A 17467-nucleotide genomic window follows, 5' to 3' on the forward strand; every position below is an offset into this window, starting at 1 on the left:
GACTGAGCCAGCCAGGCCTCTCTGACTTTCATCACTTTTTGACATAATCCTATATCTTTGTCTGTCTCGTCCATAAAATAAAAGCTCCAGGAGGGCAGGGATTATGTCTGTCTTGTTCACTGCTGTATTTCTTTCTTTTTTTTTTTTTTTAAAGATTTTATTTATTTATTTGAGAGAGAGAGAATGAGAGAGAGAGCATGAGAGGGGGGAGGGTCAGAGGGAGAAGCAGACTCCCTGCCGAGCAGGGAGCCCGATGCGGGACTCGATCCAGGGACTCCAGGATCATGACCTGAGCCGAAGGCAGTCGCTTAACCAACTGAGCCACCCAGGCGCCCTTCACTGCTGTATTTCTATACCTTAAAAGGGTGCCTGGCATAGTAGGTGCTCAATAAATATTTGTTGAATGAATTGTTCTTTGCAGGATGGATTAGAGCCTGTCTCTTTCCTAGATTTTAAGCCATGATGCTTCCGTGCATTTAATGAAAACTGAAATTACTTCACTGTTATTTTGACTTGTTTTTCAATGATTCGGTGAAACTTCCACTGTCCTCTGTCACCTGGTTAACAGTGTCTGCCTTATAGGCTGCGGGCCTCCCGGGTGCTTCTTGTCGGCATGAAAGGACTCGGGGCTGAAATTGCCAAGAATCTCATTCTGGCAGGAGTGAAAGGACTGACCATGTTGGATCCTGAACAGGTGAGATGTTCGGCCACCTCATCACTCTTCCTTCACGGTCTCCCCTCTTCAGTATGAAACCCTTGGAGGTTTTGTGAATCCCTACGTGCCCCTGCATGCTGTGAATGGAGGACTGGCATTAGTGGAGCTGTGGCCTTTGGCCTCATGGCACTGGCATGACCTAGGTGGTCGACCAGTGAGACTCCTGTCTCCTCCTAGAGCTTACCTGTCGGTAAAGTGTAGTTAATCTCTCCCTTGGAGGGTGACTTTGAGGAGGAGAGGGGTGGTTTTGTTACGGTATAGCTAGCTTTCACAGCCCCAGTGATTCTGCTTTAGAAGGTCTGAGATGTGGCTCAGGAATATATACATTTGAAAGGTATCCCAGGAGAGCTTCACTGTAGACCGTACATAGCCATTAGTTTGGAAAACAGTGGATCAGAGAGAATGGATGCAGACTGCTTAGCATGGTGCTGGCACATAATGAACATCCGGTAATTAATAATTATATGACATACCATTTAATTGATAATATAATAGTCTTTCTCATCTCCTATGTAGATTTCTCTGACCAGTTTTTCCAAGGTGAAAATAACTTCTTTCTCTATATTCTCATGCTTCAATGTTTTTTCTTTTATAGAAAATTTCAAATATATACAAAAGTAGAGAGAATAACATTTGACACTCCATCTATCTGACTTCTACAGATAACAATATATATATATATATTTTTTTTGGTCTGTATTTTTTTGGATGGTATTTTAAAGCAAATTCTAGAAATCATGTCGTTGTTCTTTAAGGTAAAATACTTGAAAGGTTGTGTCATCACATGATACTATTTGTGTCTTTCCTTTTAGGCAATGAACATGCTAAGTAGCACACAGAGTGAGGTATAGGCTCTGTGGAAGAAAGCAAATGTTGAAACTTTTTAAAGCTCATTTCGTTTGGGTTTCAGAGAAAAGTAATATCAGGATTTAAAAAAAATTCTCCTGCAATGAAGAGAAACGTGGGTTAGCTCACTTAATATCACAGTCACAAATTGATTTTTGACTTGAATTCAAAACCTTCTAAGGAAAGAAAATTCCTGCAAGCAAACTGCCAGATTATTAACCGGCTGAGCACTTGCAGTTTTGACATCTCCCCAACCACAGTGCCCCCTAGAGGCGTTTGGAGGGAGAATTTGTTTGCAGTGTAGAGAGGGTCAGAGTGGAGAGCCAGGGAAGGATGGTTCCCCAAATGTGGAGGCCCTCGGTGTGGGAAAATGAAACCAGATGGGGATGATGACTTCCTCATCTGGTTGCGAGAGTCTGAGAATGGGGAACGATGATATAATACCGAGGCATGTGTGATGGAGTGTTGTTGCTGCCTCAGGACAGTGGGTGCCACCCAGTGCTGGAGTGAACAGGCTGGCCGTTATCCGTCTTCCACCTACCTTCCACTGCAAAGCCTAATTCCTCTGACTGGTTTTCAAGGCCTAACACAGTGGTTCTCAGTCCCATCTGTGCTTTGAGTATTTGGGGGAATTGTTAAAAATAAAAGTTCTCCAGATGAGTCTAAAAGTCAGGGAGGGTTGAGAACCACTGACTTCGTGTAACCTGGGCCCAGTGAACTTACCCAGCCAGACTCCCACCTCATAAATTTATGGACACACTTTGGTTGTTCTGCCTTTTGCAATTTGCTTGTGCTTTTTAACCCCCGGACTAGGAACATCCAGGGAGACCATGCTACCTAGTGCAAAAGCTCTGGAATTTTGCAGACTTGGACTCAAATCCCACCCCTTCAAGCTGGGCGAGAGGCTTAACCTCTCAGGGACTCATTTGCTATCTATCTATCTTTATTTTTTTTAGTAATCTCTGTACCCAGTGTGGGGCTCAAACTTGGAACGCTGAGATTAAGAGTCTCATGCTCTACCAACTGAGCCAGCCAGGTGCCCCTCAGTTTGCTCATCTATAAATCAAGGATGTTAATTTCTGCCCTTCAGAGTTCAGAGTGTTTTATTTTGTTTACATCAACAAATACCCAAGAGTACCTGCTGGCTACCCTATCTAGACTCTTGTGATACAAAGATGCACAAAATTTGGTTCCCATTCTCAAGGTTTCTTTAGAAACCAGAGCAGGCTCCTTGACTCAGGTTGTGGTAGGGGGACACAAAAGGCTTCCTGGAGCTGTGATCTTAGCTGAGGCTTAAGGAACAAGTAGAGATTTCTCAAGTGGGGCTGTGTTTTAGGCAGGAAACATTAGCAGTGGCATAGAACAGCATGGTAGAAATAGAATATAGCAAGCAGTGCTATTTGGTGTTTTTAGAATGAGAAGCCCAAAATGGGGGGGTGGTGTGCAGGTTGTAGGTAAGGTCTAAACTGTGAAGGCCTTGCTGTAAGCTTGTACTCATCCTCTGGGTGGCAAGGATTCATTAAAGAGTTTCAAATGTGGGATGGGTGACCTGGTCGATTTCAGGCCTTCTGTAGAACAGTAGTTACTGTATATGATTTGCACAAGATACAGGACAGAAGACCACTTAGAAGGCTGCTTTAGTCGGTTAGGTGAGAGATGAAAAGGGTCTGAATAATAGCACTAGTGATAGAAAAGACAAGCACATAAGAGGTGAAAAATACAAGGTGGTAGAATCAGTAGGATCATATACAGGAGCATAGGGAAAACAAGGAATCACTGTAGTAGCAGATACTTCCTGAAGGTCTGGATACTGTTCTAAGAGCTGTAGTTGTACCTCATTTAGTTCTCACAACTCTGAGATGGAGGGTTGTCATCCCTATTTTACAGATAAGAAAAAAGAGGAAAGGGAAGTGAATTGGTGGCCCACTCAAGGTCATAGTAGTTGGTGGTATGACCAGCACCCAGGGAGTCTGTTAGTAGAGCCCATGCTCTTAGCCACCTCGTTGGGTGGCTGTTACCAAGGACATAACAAGAATATAAAGATTGGGGTTTCTGGCTCAAGTAATTGGATGGTTTGTTGGTAGGCTCATCAGTTGACCAAAAAAATTGTCAAATATGAATATTCAGGAGGAAATATCTGGTGGGCAGTTTAATACAAGATTCTGATGGATCAGTTAGCAGCCTATACCAGTAAGAACAATTTGAGAAATAACCAGCAGAAATTAAAAGTAGTGAGTATGGAGCTATGCAGAGCAAAAAGGTGAGTGATTCTGAGATGGAATCCTGGGGACACCACACCCAAGAGGGTCCATGTAGAGACTGGATGTCCGGTGAGGGAAGAGCAGAGCAACACAAATAGAGTGATTATAGTAAGTGTACTGTTTTTATTGATCTCATTTTGCATGTGATTCCTATATACTTGTTCAAGGTCACACAGTTAAGTAAGTGGTTGACCTAGGATTTGAATCGAAGATTTGAATTCAACTTGAATTATTCTAGAGCCTTGCTCTTAACCACTACGATGTACAGCCTCTCAGTATGTAATGAGATCCCTGAAGAAGTAGGACAGGATGGGTCGAGGATATTGTTAGAGGGCTGGCCTTGAATGAGAGGAAGATGAGCTCATTTTCTTGAAAGAAAGGTAGTAAGGGAGAGTATGTGCTGTGGATAGTTGGCTGGAGGAGAGGAGGGAGATTACTTGTGTCTTGGTGAAGGTAGCAGGGTCATACTGGAGATTAATCGTTAAAATAGATGTTTGGTGTGTGAACAAATGCTGTGAACAGAATGGGATCTGTAATCCTACTGGCAGCTGTCAGGTGATTTTATTATCTGTCTTTGAGGCTCTCTGCTGACATCCAGCCTTGTGGGTGAAATCCTCACTTTGTTCCAGCCCTACTCATCTCTCCTCCTTTCTGAATTTAGTTCAATTTAAGCGTTAATTTCAGGCATTCTTAATTGTGCCTGATGTTGGCACTGGTCTGATTTTATTTATTTACTTATTTTTAAAGTTTATTTATTTATTTATTTTAGTAATCTCTATACCCAACATGGGGCTTGAACTCATGACCCCAAGATCAGGAGCTGTGCACATTCTTTTGACTGAGCCAGCCAGGTGTCCCTCACTGGTCTGATTTTAAACCAGTTGTAGGCAGGGACTACATCCTTTATTGATTTATTTATTTTTTAAAAGATTTTATTTATTTGATAGAGCACAAGCAGGGGGAGTGGCAGAGGGAGAAGCAGGCTCTACGCTGAGAAGGGAGCCTGCCTTGGGACTCAATCCTAAGGGCTCAATCCTAGGATTCTGATCCCAGGATTCTGGGATCATGACCTGAGCCGAAGGCAGATGCTCAACCGACTGAGCCACCCAGGCGCCCCAGGGACTACATCCTTTAAACTACTATTGTTTGTCTCCAAATGGTTAAAATTGGGAACGTAGTAGGTATTGTAAATTCTTACCACTGATAATTATGCCATTTTATTAGCAGTTACAAATTTAAGTGAAAGAAGAAAGTGTGGACTTTTCTGTTTAGAGTGAATTTTCTTTATAAACACAAGGGGGTGCTCTTTAACTATCAATGCCAAGTAAAAAAAAGTTAAATGTCTCTGTAAAGTCTCTGAAGGAATGAGTGTAGGGAGTCTGCATTAGGCAAATTCCTGCAAGAACAATAATACAATTAGATGGTAGATATTTTAATTATCCTTTAAAATGGAAAGGTTTGTTGTTCTTGAGAATTTGTTTTCCCCCCACAATTCAAGTATTAAAAAAATATTATTTCTAGGTATCTCCAGAAGACCCTGGAGCTCAGTTCTTGATCCGTACTGGATCTTTTGGCCGCAACAGGGCTGAAGCCTCTTTGGAGCGAGCCCAGAATCTCAACCCCATGGTGGATGTGAAGGTGGACACTGAGAATATAGAAAAGAAGCCGGAATCATTTTTCACTCAGTTTGACGCTGTAAGTTTCATAAAGAGTGTAAAGTCTTTAGGCTCAGTACATTGCCTGCGTGGTCTCAAGTCTGACATTGCCTTAGTGTGTGTGCCTTACTAGCACATTGCCTTGCCATGTGGAATGTGGTGGTAGTAGATCCAGTCTGTTGGATCTGCTGTAGCTGTTTGTGACTTGCTGTCTGCTGCTTTCTTCTTTGGGCATATGTTCCCTTACACCAGGTTTCATCATTGGTGTTCTGTACTCCTTCCAGAATCTTTCCATATAGCTTCGATACATTTTACTGCAAGTGTTTTCTCCGGAAAACAAGTTGGTGGTTAATTTCTGTAGTAGAGGCATTTTTTTTGTTAGAAATATCAAACTACAGCTTGTGTTTTGTCTTAAAAAAAGAGCACACCTGATCTTGGTCTGTCTGTCTCTTTCACACAGCCACTTTGACCGTGTTGCCATGGATAACTAGACAAATTCACTGTAGTCATAAGCCAAATGAGGCATATCCAGCCTCATTTGGTTTCACTGCCAGATCTATGCAGAGGTGAAAGGATAAGTTAAATTCTGTTTCAGCATTTGTGACCTTTCAGACATGGTTCCCTGTACCCAGGAAAAGCTAAACAAATGTTGGATAACCATGAAATAGTCACAGATGATCTACTTGTTTTTTAAATGAGAGGCCTATTACATAAGAGGTTAGAATTTGGGCTGGGTAGTTTGTTTTTCCACACTGTTTTATTTCATATGTGCATCTGTTCAGATATGTGCTTGCAATGATGGATCATCTGTGCGTTTTGTCTTTTTTTTAATTTAATTCATTCTATTTTGTAACTCCCAAGTATTGGAACATTTTCTGTTTGGACAAACCTCTTCTCTTCATTTCTTTATCCATAGTAACCACATTTGGTTAATTCTAGGTGTCCCTTGCATTTCTAGCACTTAGAGGGTTTGTTAGAACTGAAGCACCGGGCCAGTTGGTTGTATAAAGCATGCGCATGGGGCGAGGATCATTGTCTCATGGGCTTCGTGTGACTGGGCCTCTTAGGTTTTACCCTCACTTTTGACTCTACAGGGTTCCATTTGGTCAATGTTGCATGTTCAGCTGTGACTGTCTTGCCTTTTAGATTTGATTTTTTTCCTTGGGTGTTTTCATGTTCAGAAGAAAACATGTGCAATTTAGAAGTTGTCTTCGTGACCCTTATCACAAAGGTTTTCCTGAAAAGATGGTGTTTTATGCAGTAAAACTTAGCTATTTCCAGTACCTCAACTTTTTGGAACACAACCTAGAGGCCTCAGAGCAACATTGATAATTCCAGTGAGTGAATCACCGGTTCATTGTCTACGTCTGAATGGAAGGTCACTTGGTGTGTAACCTTTTCTTTTGTCCTTAAATTCAGATAAAGTTTCACGTTGAAAACTGTGGAAAACTAATCTCAACAGGACTTGTTTATCTTCTTTATCTTAACATATCAATCAAAACAAGGAGGGAAAAATGCCCTCGTATTTAAATATGACCCTTGGGTCACTTAAAACTGGTTTTGCTTCTCATGATAGCTTATTCGGATTTTAATAGATTAAATAATTTAGAAATAATTTAGACTAAATTATTACTGTCTTTTTCCTTTTCACAAAAACTTTGAGGTGTGGTTTATATTTGTTCATAGAACAGGGGAAATAAATTCATTGAATGGCTTTTACTTTCTAGTTGAACCCATTTTGTTTTGATTGTGGAAAGTGGAGGTCTCGCAATTTACATTTCTAGTGAAACCTGCAACTTTTCTTTTGTCTTCTAACCATAGGATCCAAAGAACCTGTTATTCCAGTTTGAAACTGGCTTTAGACATGCCCAGAGAGACTGTTCATTAAGATTTATTTAGACATCAGGGCAGTGATTCACATTTTGCAAAACTCACACCCAGCCAATTCTATCTTTCTGCAGGTTTGTCTGACTTGCTGCTCCAGGGATGTCATAGTCAAAGTTGACCAGATCTGTCACAAAAATAGCATCAAGTTTTTTACAGGAGATGTTTTTGGCTACCATGGATACACATTTGCCAATCTTGGAGAGCATGAATTCGTAGAGTAAGTTTTGGGAGAGGAGGGGAGAACGTAACATTTTCAGAAAAAAATATAGTTTTATTCACCAGTAGGAAACAACCCATCTAAGGAAAGTATGCTTAGAACACTTGGAAACCAGTTCATTAACAGCCTACTGATTATATAGGTTGTGTGTTCAGAATTGTAGGAGGTGTGGCCCTTGTTTTCAAAATAATGGTCTAATCTAGGGGCGCCTGGGTGGCTCAGTCGTTAAGCGTCTGCCTTCGGCTCAGGTCATGATCCCAGAGTCCTGGGATCGAGTCCCACATCGGGCTCCCTGCTCGGCAGGAAGCCTGCTTCTCCCTCTCCCACTCCCCCTGCTTGTGTTCCTGCTCTCGCTATCTCTCTCTCTGTCAAATAAATAAATAAAAAATCTTAAAAAAAAAAAAAATAATAATGGTCTAATCTAAAGCAGAGTTCTTACGGTAGTCAAATATACCACGTGGGTATTTGATCAGCCTGGACTTCAGTTGGTGAAACCACACCTATGTAGGGAGGCTTGCTTGGATTGTAAACACGTGTTCCTCAGTTTTGGCTTCTGTGTTTTCAGGTTGATAATAAAATGAGTACAAAATAGTTAAGATGGGTAACTCTGAAGGCACAGTCAGCCAAAGTCTGTCTTGGAAAAGTTGCAAAGTCCAGAGACTGCTCTGGTGTAACAAACAGACCTTATCCTCTCAGTTTGAATATCAAGGTTGCAGACGGTGGTGATTCTCACATGATGGGACCTGCAGTGGTTTGAACTTGTAGCTTCTAGATGAAAGGTGGCGGATGATACCAGTATTGTTAAAACTATCTACACTGGGTTTTTGGCTGTTATTTCTGACTACCTCCCTTGCTAATAAGAGGTAAAGAGAGATCCTGTGTGGTAGGTGAAGCTTCCTACCAAGAGTCAAGAATTGCTTTGTTTTGTTCAGCTTCTTAGGCAGATCACTGAAATTTCTCTGGTCTGCAAATATCTTGTCTGTAAAATTGAGATGGGGGAAGGACAGACATGTTCAAGATCTCTCATAACTTTGGCATTTTACAGCTTTCAGAAACTCTGTAGTTTCTTGGGCACACTATAAATGGATGGAGAAGTCATAATAGAGAAAAGCATGGGGCGCCTGGGTGGCTCAGTCGTTAAGCGTCTGCCTTCGGCTCAGGTCATGATCTCAGGGTCCCGAGATCGAGCCCCGCATCGGGCTCCCTGCTCAGCGGGAGCCTGCTTCTCCCTCTCCCACTCCCCCTGCTTGCGTTCCCTCTCTCACTGTGTCTCTCTCTGTCAAATAAATAAAATCTTAAAAAAAAAAAAAAATAGAGAAAAGCAGGCCAGATTATTTTAATGTGAGGTCCCCATGGCAGAGGGGAGAACTTAAGTTTGGCTCTATTTCATGATTCAAGTGAAATTTAAAAAGCTTGTTGAGAGCTTACTTTGCACTAGGCAGTGTATGCTAAGCAGTTCGTTATTTCTCATCTTAAAATAATTCTGTCAGAGATTGTTATTCCTACATAGTGGGTAATTGATTTATCAGGTAATCATTGGCCACTTTGGGATTTGAACCCACTCAGATACACCTGACTGCAAAGCTTTTGCTCTTTTTTTTTTTTTTAAGATTTATTTATTTTAGAGAGGGTGCACAATGTGATGGGGAAGGGGCAGAGGGAGAGGGAGAGAACCTGAAGCAGACTCCCTGCTGAGCGTGGAGCCCAATGCAGCTGTTGGATCCCACGACCTTGAGCTGAAACCAAGAGTCAGACGCTTAACCCGATGAGCCACCCAAGCACCCCAGGCTTTTGCTCTTAGCCACCATCCTATCGCGTGAGCTGGTGATGCTCTTCTTGTTCTAATGGCGTGATTCAGAGAGTAGAGCTCAATTCCCTTTCCTTGTCACTCTCTAGGGAGAAAACCAAAGTTGCCAAAGTTAGCCAAGGGGTAGAAGACGGACCTGATACCAAGAGAGCAAAGCTTGATTCATCTGAAACGACTATGGTCAAAAAGGTATGTGTACTGTGAGGGGGTCGAAGATCAGAAACCTTGGAGCCTTGTTGGGGACAGGCAGTCACAACTGCAAGCAGGGGAAGCAAGCATGTAGTCTTGAAGGGAGGGGTCTGGACAAGCCCGGCCAGTGCTTGTCCAACTTAAAGGGGGGAGGGGTAGCTGCTGCTTAGTGCCAGCCAGCTGTTGCCATGAAGGAATATGGACCCAGTGATGCCAGGTGTCAATTTTTAACAGATTCAGAAATACAGATTTTTTTTATAGGTTCTGTCCCAAACTTTTTTTTTTTTTAAGATTTTATTTTTTTGGAGAGAGCGCATGCACGCACAAGCACGCACAATCAGGGGGAGCGGCAGGCAGAGGGAGAAGCCGGCTCCCCGCTGAGCAGGGATCAATGCAGGGCTCGATTCCAGCACCCTGGGATCATGACCTGAGCTGAAGGCAGACACTTAACTGACTGAGGCACCCCAGGCGTCCCAGTACCAAACTTTTTAATACTGGCTACCTACTCACTTTGGTTTGAATGCTGTTCCTTTCACCCCGTGGAGGCTAGAGAGAACATGCCCGCAGGACTTACTTGGTGTGGGGGCCAATTGGAGCCTCTAGTATCTGGAGCAGTATCAGAACGACTGTTTTGGAGCAAAGGCCATCCCTCTTGCATAAAAGAAAGTTTTTTGGATAGACAGACAATTTAGGGAAGTCCTACCTAAGTGGGCAGGAAGACAGTTTAAGCTTGAATTGTTTATGCTTTGCTTCTTTAAAATGAAGTATTCGGGGACAGCTTTCCACCAGATAACCTTTTAAGAAGAAAGGCCTCAATGTTGACAAGTGTTATCATCCGGTGTGTATTTTTTAACATAGTTTTTAGGGGCTTAGGCTCTACTGGAGTTGGCGCAGTGATTTAAATTCATTTTACAGAGAGAGCAGGGACTCGGAAGGAGATGATCTCCACAGCCAGTGTTGGAATCTGAGAAGGGAGTCATGCAATGGGGGAGACAAGATGAAGGGGCCAGAATTGGTTTTGTCCAACTGAGGAAAGGCATGACCGAGTCCATATTTACTCTTTGCTTTGTAGATTTAAATATTGAGAAAGAAAAACAGCTGGTCAGAGCTTCGAGTTAAAATTGCTCTAAAGGGGGGATTCTAAGAGTGCAGAAACCACAAGAGAGACTGCAGAAACCACAGAAGTGGAACTCGTTGAGTTTCCAGCAAGGCTGCGCAGGAGATTTTTGTTTTCTTGCTCTTTATGTTTGTATTGGAAGAGTTTGATTGCTGTGAGTGTGATACAGAGGAATTATTAAGCCCTAATTTTAGTGTCTATTCACAGGACCATAATTACCCAGAGTGAACATTGGTGTTTTGGCCAAAACTTGGGTCCTTTTCTTTCTCCCTTCTTTTCTTTCTTTTTGAGGCCCAGTCAAGCTTTATCTGAATAGCTCCGTGAGTTTGGTGGGGGGAGATAAATTGTTAACTAAGGAGGAGTACAAAAGCATCTTTGTGGGTGCTGTCAATTTATAAATCACACCCTCTTACAAGTGTGACACTTGGCCTTGGTGTGAAGGGTTTTATGGCTTAAGGGCCTTCTCTGATTGAGGCGGGGTCGCTCACATTCAAATGGGGAGAGCGCCTAGCTTTGTTAGCCCTTCACAGCTGGAAGTTTCTCCCGGAGTCAATACTGATGGTGCCCACTGGGGCGGATCTGGAAACCGCTCTGGGGAGCCACTTTATCTAGCTATGAGGAGAATGTGGGCAGCCCGGGCAGGCACCCGGTGGCCTTCGCGTACCATTCCTTGGGCTCTTCAGTCACAGAGCTCTTTGTGCGGCCTCTTCCTCCAGGGGCCGAATTTGAAGGTATCAAAATATTCCCCAGCTGACATTGTTAGTCAGCTGTTTCACTTGGACAATTCAGGCTTGGATTCCAACCCCGAGCCCTTAAAGTTGCGAGGCATTCAGTGCATTCCTGATGACAATCCCTGGGATTCCAAACCTTGTCTTTGTGCGGCCTCACTAAGAGCACTGCGGAAGGACGGGCTTGAACTGGGTTTGGGCTCTGGCTTTGCCACCTTATAATAACAGGACTTGTCCATTTTGGCAGAGACTGCTCCTTGGATTTTGAAGTTTTCTTCCAACTCAAAAATTCCTTGATTGAGATTATGCCCCTTCGCCTAAATTGTACAGAATAGGTAGTTGGGTTATGCTCAAAGTGCAGGATGGGGGTGGGGAGGCAACCACTTCCTATTTCCTGTGAAAGGTTTCTGGTTAGGGTTCCCTCCCCGCCCCCCCCCTTTTCCTTAGGTTCAACCAAATGTTGTATAGCCACTTTTGCTTCAAGGTACACATTGTGCTCCTAAATTAGAAACGTTAAAAAACAAAGAGGAAAAATAGAGCTTGTGGTTTTCACACCGCTTAGGAGGATACTGGGCCTTTCTAGCACATGTGTCATCATGATAAATACAAGAGTGGGAAAATGCTTAGCCCAGAGGTAGGTGCTCAGTCGTTGGCTTCCTGTGGTGCCCAGGAAAAGTTATGAGACAGATTTCATCAGAATCAGGTCTTGGGCACAAGCCTAATAGAGATATCAGTGCAAAGTAGATAAAGGAGAGGGCAGTAGTTTTGTGATAAGGAAGTGTCCAGAAAGGTTTCCCAGAGGAAGAGTTGTTAAGAGTTGGTGCATGAAGGAGAGTTTGCCAAGCACCGAAGCCAGGACCGGCATTTAGCCACAGGAAATGGGATCAACTGAAAGCACAGACGTAGGAACAGAGCGACTCTGGCTTCCCTCACCCTGAAACAGCCAGGTCTTTCTGTATCTGTGAGTTGCAAAATGCCTACTGTGTGCAGGGCATTCTGTTGGGTGCAGGGAAGCGCATCCAGTCCTATTGTCTCTATTTACGGCTGCCGCGGAAGCTAAGAGAAGTTCCTTGACTTGCCTGAGATCCTGCAGCTGTGTTAAGAGGGAGTGGAGGGGGAGGACATAGATGGTGGCTGAGGGCACAGGCTTGCCCTGCCTCCTAAAGGGTGAATCCCCCTTGGAGTTTCTAGGATAATTTGAAGTTTTATGGGGATGATGGGATAAAATACATGAAAATTGGGACCTTTCTGGAAAAGCCTTCAGGATAAAAGGCCACCCTCATGCTCCCATGCTGCTGCTCATGTTTCTTTATTGTTAAGGGCTGCCAGACACAGTAGATGCCTGGTGGTGGTTACTCTGCATCACAGCTCTTTAAAAATTAAACATAACAAAGGATTTGTTCGTGACATGCTAAGAAATACAGATTTAATTTTACCTCTGTTTCTGAAATAGTAAGGGACTAATTTGGGCACTGTTAATACTCTTGCATGAATCAGTGGTGAAATTCCACAGTTGAGTAGTGATTCATTATTTTGATCCCCCTTTCTGAGCAGTTTACGGACGACTCATCTCCTCTCACCCCCATTCTGAAGGGAACATTCCAGGGACTGACTGGTTTCATTCTTCACCTTGGTTTGTGATGCTGAGGGAACTTGTCAGGGTTTCTCTCCCGTTAGGGTCCAGGCTCCAATAAGGGCTGGGCGCTTTTGTTCGCTGCTGTGTTCCTGGTGCAGTCCCTGGTACAGTCTTACCCAGGAAATGTTTGTTCAATGTGTTGTGGCTGCTCCTGCCACATAATAGGACAGCTTTGGAGATCGTTGTCATTTTAAAAAAGAATTACTGAGTTGACTTTCTTTGTGATCAACCAAATGGATTAATTAACCTCATAACACATTAGTTGTCATGGTTTACGTTATTTGAGCTGGGCTGAGAGAACAGAATTCCAAAGAGGACAAGGGACTTGGCCAGGAATATTTAGAAGTAAGTCATTGGGTTGCCTAGACCAGGACATTTAGGCCAGAGGAGTTTAAAACCCTGCTAATAGGGCGCCTGGGTGGCTCAGTCGTTAAGTGTCTGCCTTCGGCTCAGGTCATGATCCCAGGGTCCTGGGATCGAGCCCCGCATCGGGCTCCCTGCTCAGCGGGAAGCCTGCTTCTCCCTCTCCCACTCCCCCTGCTCGTGTTCCCTCTCTCGCTGTGTCTCTCTCTGTCAAATAAATAAATAAAATCTTTAAAAAATAAAAAAATAAAAAATAAAACCCTGCTAATTGTCAGAATCACCTGGTTTGGGGGTGGGGGGCAGGAGATGCAGGGTGCATATTGCAGAGTTGGGTAGAGTGCTGATAGCAGGTTTTCCAGGTAGAACAGGTGGGGGGTGGGGGGGGAGGTTTTGGCACTCTAGGAACGAGGGAAGGGGGTCTCTCCCAGCATCACGGCACAATCCAGTGTATTTTTTATTGTGATATCTGATATCCCCAAATAATGTGACATCAATACAGATTATAGAACATAACAACAAAATACTACCCAACTTAAAAACCCAAATATTTCCAGTCCTGTTGTACCAATCTATGTGTTCCTTCTCTGTCTTCTCCCCAGGGAGGTACGTTTGTGTGGATTTTAAAAAGTATGGGGGTGGGGGGCTGGTGCCTGGGTGGCTCAGTCAGTTGAGCCTCCAACTCTTTGATTTTGGCTCAGGTCATGTCTCAGGGTCCAGGGTCATGGGATTCCGTGCTCAGCGCAGAGTCTGCTTCTCTCCCTCTCTCTCTGCTCCTCTGCGTGCTCGTACGCTTTCTCTCACTCTCTCAAAATAAATAACAAGTACCTGGAAGGGGCAGTTATAGCCCTGCTTGACATGGCGTTTTACCACATGTTTGTAAATCTAAACACTGGAATGTGATGTAGGTAGGTATAAATTAAGAATGATCTAGCTAACTACCATGGACCCAGCACCTAATTTAAAGCATAAGACTTTGCCAGCATGGTCAAGGTCCCCCAGCTGTCCCTCCCCAGTATGAGTAACCACTACCCTCAATTGTGGTTCTCATTCCCACCCATTTCTTATTACTACATATGTATTTCCAAGCAATATAGGATTGTCTGGTATGCTTTTTAACTTCTTAAAAATCAGGTTTAATATTGTATGCATGCTGCCACCTGCTTTTTTTTTTTTTTAAGATTTTATTTTATTTATTTGACAGAGAGATTGACAGCTAGAGAGGGAACACAAGCAGGGGGAGTGGGAGAGGGAGAAGCAGGCTCCCGGCCGAGCGGAGAGCCCGATGCGGGGCTCGATCCCAGGACCCTGGGATCATGACCCGGGCCGAAGGCAGACGCTTAACGGCTGAGCCACCCAGGCGCCCCTGCCACCTGCTTTTTAAGAACAGCATTATGTTTGTGAGGCCATCTATGTTTGTATGCAGTTCTAGGGCTTTGCTGTCCATTGTGGTTAACCACTAGCCACATACGGCTATTTAAATTAAAATTAACTAAAATAAAATAAAATAAAAAATTTTCTTCAGTCTCCTAGCCACACTTCAAATGCTCACCAAGCACGTATGGCTATTGGCATCTGTATTGTGAAGCACAGATACAATACAGAACAGTTGCCATCACCACTGTGAGTTCTCTAGGACAGCCCAGCAGGACATTTTGTCTTTTTTTTTTTTTTTTTTGCTGTAGCGTATTTGTTGTGTGAATGCATTACTGTTTATTTATCCAGTCTCCTATTGGTGGGCATGTGGGTGTATAAAGTTTTTGTTACAAATGGTGTCACAGAGAGAGAGAGAGAGAGAGTGAGTGTGTGTGTGTGTGTGTGTGTGTGTGTAGATAATCTCTCTGGGTAAATGTGTGATTTCTCTGGGGTGTATACTTAGGAGGGAAAATAGGGTATGTGCAGTTTCAACTTCACCAGACCTGCTAAATTACTCTTGAGTAGTTTTATCAATTCACATTCCAGAATCATCAGTATGTAACGGTAACATTTGGTGACTTCAGGCTCTTTTACCACTCTGCTGAGTGTGACAGCTTTGTCTTGGATTGCAGTTGTCATTTGTTAGAATGCTTTTGAAAACTATAGACTGCTGTGAGTAGGTGTGGAAATCCAACCTAGAAATCTGTAGTTTTCAACTTGTTTCAATTCTGATTTACATGTAGCTTTACAGCCAGAGCTGTATCCCTTGTTATAGATGTTCAGCCTGCTTTTTAAAAGTAAAATATGTTGGGACGACGCCTGGGTGGCTCAGTTGGTTGGGCGTCTGCCTTCGGCTCAGGTCATGATCCCGGAGTCCTGGGATCAAGTCCCGTGTCGGGCTCCCTGCTCAGCAGGGAGTCTGCTTCTCCCTCTGCCCCCCCACCCTCATGCTTGCACTGTCTCTCTTTCTTTCAGTATTCTTTCTACTCATCTGCAATGTGATAACATTGGAGTTTTAATGGACATACATTAACATGAGACATACATAACAATCTAGTATATATGACGTATAAACGTACTGTCTTTTGCTTTCTTTGCTCAATGTATTTTCCATAAGCACAGGAGCGGATAGTCCATTTTGGAGAGTGTGGTTGTAAGGGGCTGTGTTAGTTCTCTTTTCGCTTTGCCTCAGTGTGTTGAGCCAGGCTCCTGTTGCGTTGATGGCTTTGCACTTGCCCACTGTTCAGAGTGGCTCAGCACAGCCCTACAGTTTGATGGCTGTCAGACTGTGTGGGAGAATTCATCTTTTATATTTACTATTGGGCTTTTGGCAAATGAAAAACGGGTTGGATCCTATCAGCTCACAGATACTTACTGACATTCTCTTCTATGCAGTGCTGTGTCTTTCACTGTGATCCCTGCCTCCGGAAGCTGATACCTGTCTGGGGAGAGGTGTAAGAGGGCTTGTTACTAGTCTTAACTAGACTATCAGTTTGAAATCCTTAAGGCTCAGAATTGCTAGGAATGGAAATGGATAGTGGAGGGAAGTAATTCAGGCATTGTACCCAGAGGGATCCATGAGCTGTGGGCAGGGAGAAGCGGGGGGGGCTGAGTGAGGTGCGAAAGTTACCTGTTTTAGGGTGTTCATTCTGGTGGTTGTGGCTCCCTGGCACATATTGCTGGGGGCTTTATCTGAAGACCCTTCATTTACTGCGGATGCTGTTAGGCATATTTTTCTTGTCGTAAATCCAGTGTCAGCGAGGTGGGCAAGATGGGTACCACCATTTGCATTTGTTGTACTATAGATTAGGTGACATAGTTTTGTTTTTTTATTCTTTTTTTTTTTTTTTTAAAGTAATCTCTACACCCCACATGGGGCTGAAACTCATGACCCCTAGATCAAGATCACATGCTCCACCAACTGAGCCAGCCAGGCACCAGACAATAATAGACTTTAGGTAGGGGCACCTGGGTGGCTCAGTTGGTTAAGCGACTGCCTTCGGCTCAGGTCATGATCCCGGAGTCCTGGGATCGAGTCCCACATCGGGCTCCCAGCTCAGCGGGGAGCCTGCTTCTCCCTCTGACCCTCTCCCCTCTCATGCTGTTTCTCTCTCTCTCTCTCTCTCTCTCTCGCTCTAATAAATAAATAAATAAAAATAAAATAGTTAAAAAAAAATAGACTTTAAGTAGTTTGAACCAGAAAAATGGGACATTAATTGGATTCAGGCTGCAGTAGCACAAGAAGCATTGACTAACTACTGTGACCTGAGAAGGGTAAAGACCAGGCCAGCTGGGGAGACTTGGAGACAGCAGGAATTTAGCTTTTCTCTAAAGAGCCCTTCCAGCTATTAATGTGTCTCTGTTATTAACTTTCAGATTCTCAATTCCCAGGAGAAAGAATCTGGTTGGTGTGGCCTGGGCCATGTGCCCACCTCTGGCTCTGTCACCTGTGGCTGGAGGGCTGGTACATATTTCAGATAAGGTTACTGGGATCCTCCTCCCCAAATATCAGAAAACTTCCCTAAAAGTTGCCTGCTACAGACAGGCCTAAGAGAGGTACATTCATTTGTGTGAGTTCACAAGTTACTGGCAAAATTTTGAATAGTTCTGCCCTGAGACTTGGGAAGGAAAGA

General features: G+C 43.7%; 1 protein-coding gene across 1 annotated transcript in view; it reads left to right on the forward strand.

The window, feature by feature from the left end:
• The window catches only part of SAE1 (SUMO1 activating enzyme subunit 1), a 76266-nt gene that overhangs the window by 14810 nt on the left and 43989 nt on the right, over positions 1-17467 (forward strand). The window contains exons 2-5 of the mRNA XM_036114036.2: positions 583-694; positions 5344-5517; positions 7439-7581; positions 9478-9577. Of these exons, the coding sequence (XP_035969929.1) occupies positions 583-694; positions 5344-5517; positions 7439-7581; positions 9478-9577 (529 nt within the window). The remainder of the gene's footprint in view (positions 1-582; positions 695-5343; positions 5518-7438; positions 7582-9477; positions 9578-17467) is intronic.

Source organism: Halichoerus grypus, chromosome 15 (genome assembly GCF_964656455.1).
Source record: "Halichoerus grypus chromosome 15, mHalGry1.hap1.1, whole genome shotgun sequence".
Taxonomy (NCBI): domain Eukaryota; kingdom Metazoa; phylum Chordata; class Mammalia; order Carnivora; family Phocidae; genus Halichoerus; species Halichoerus grypus.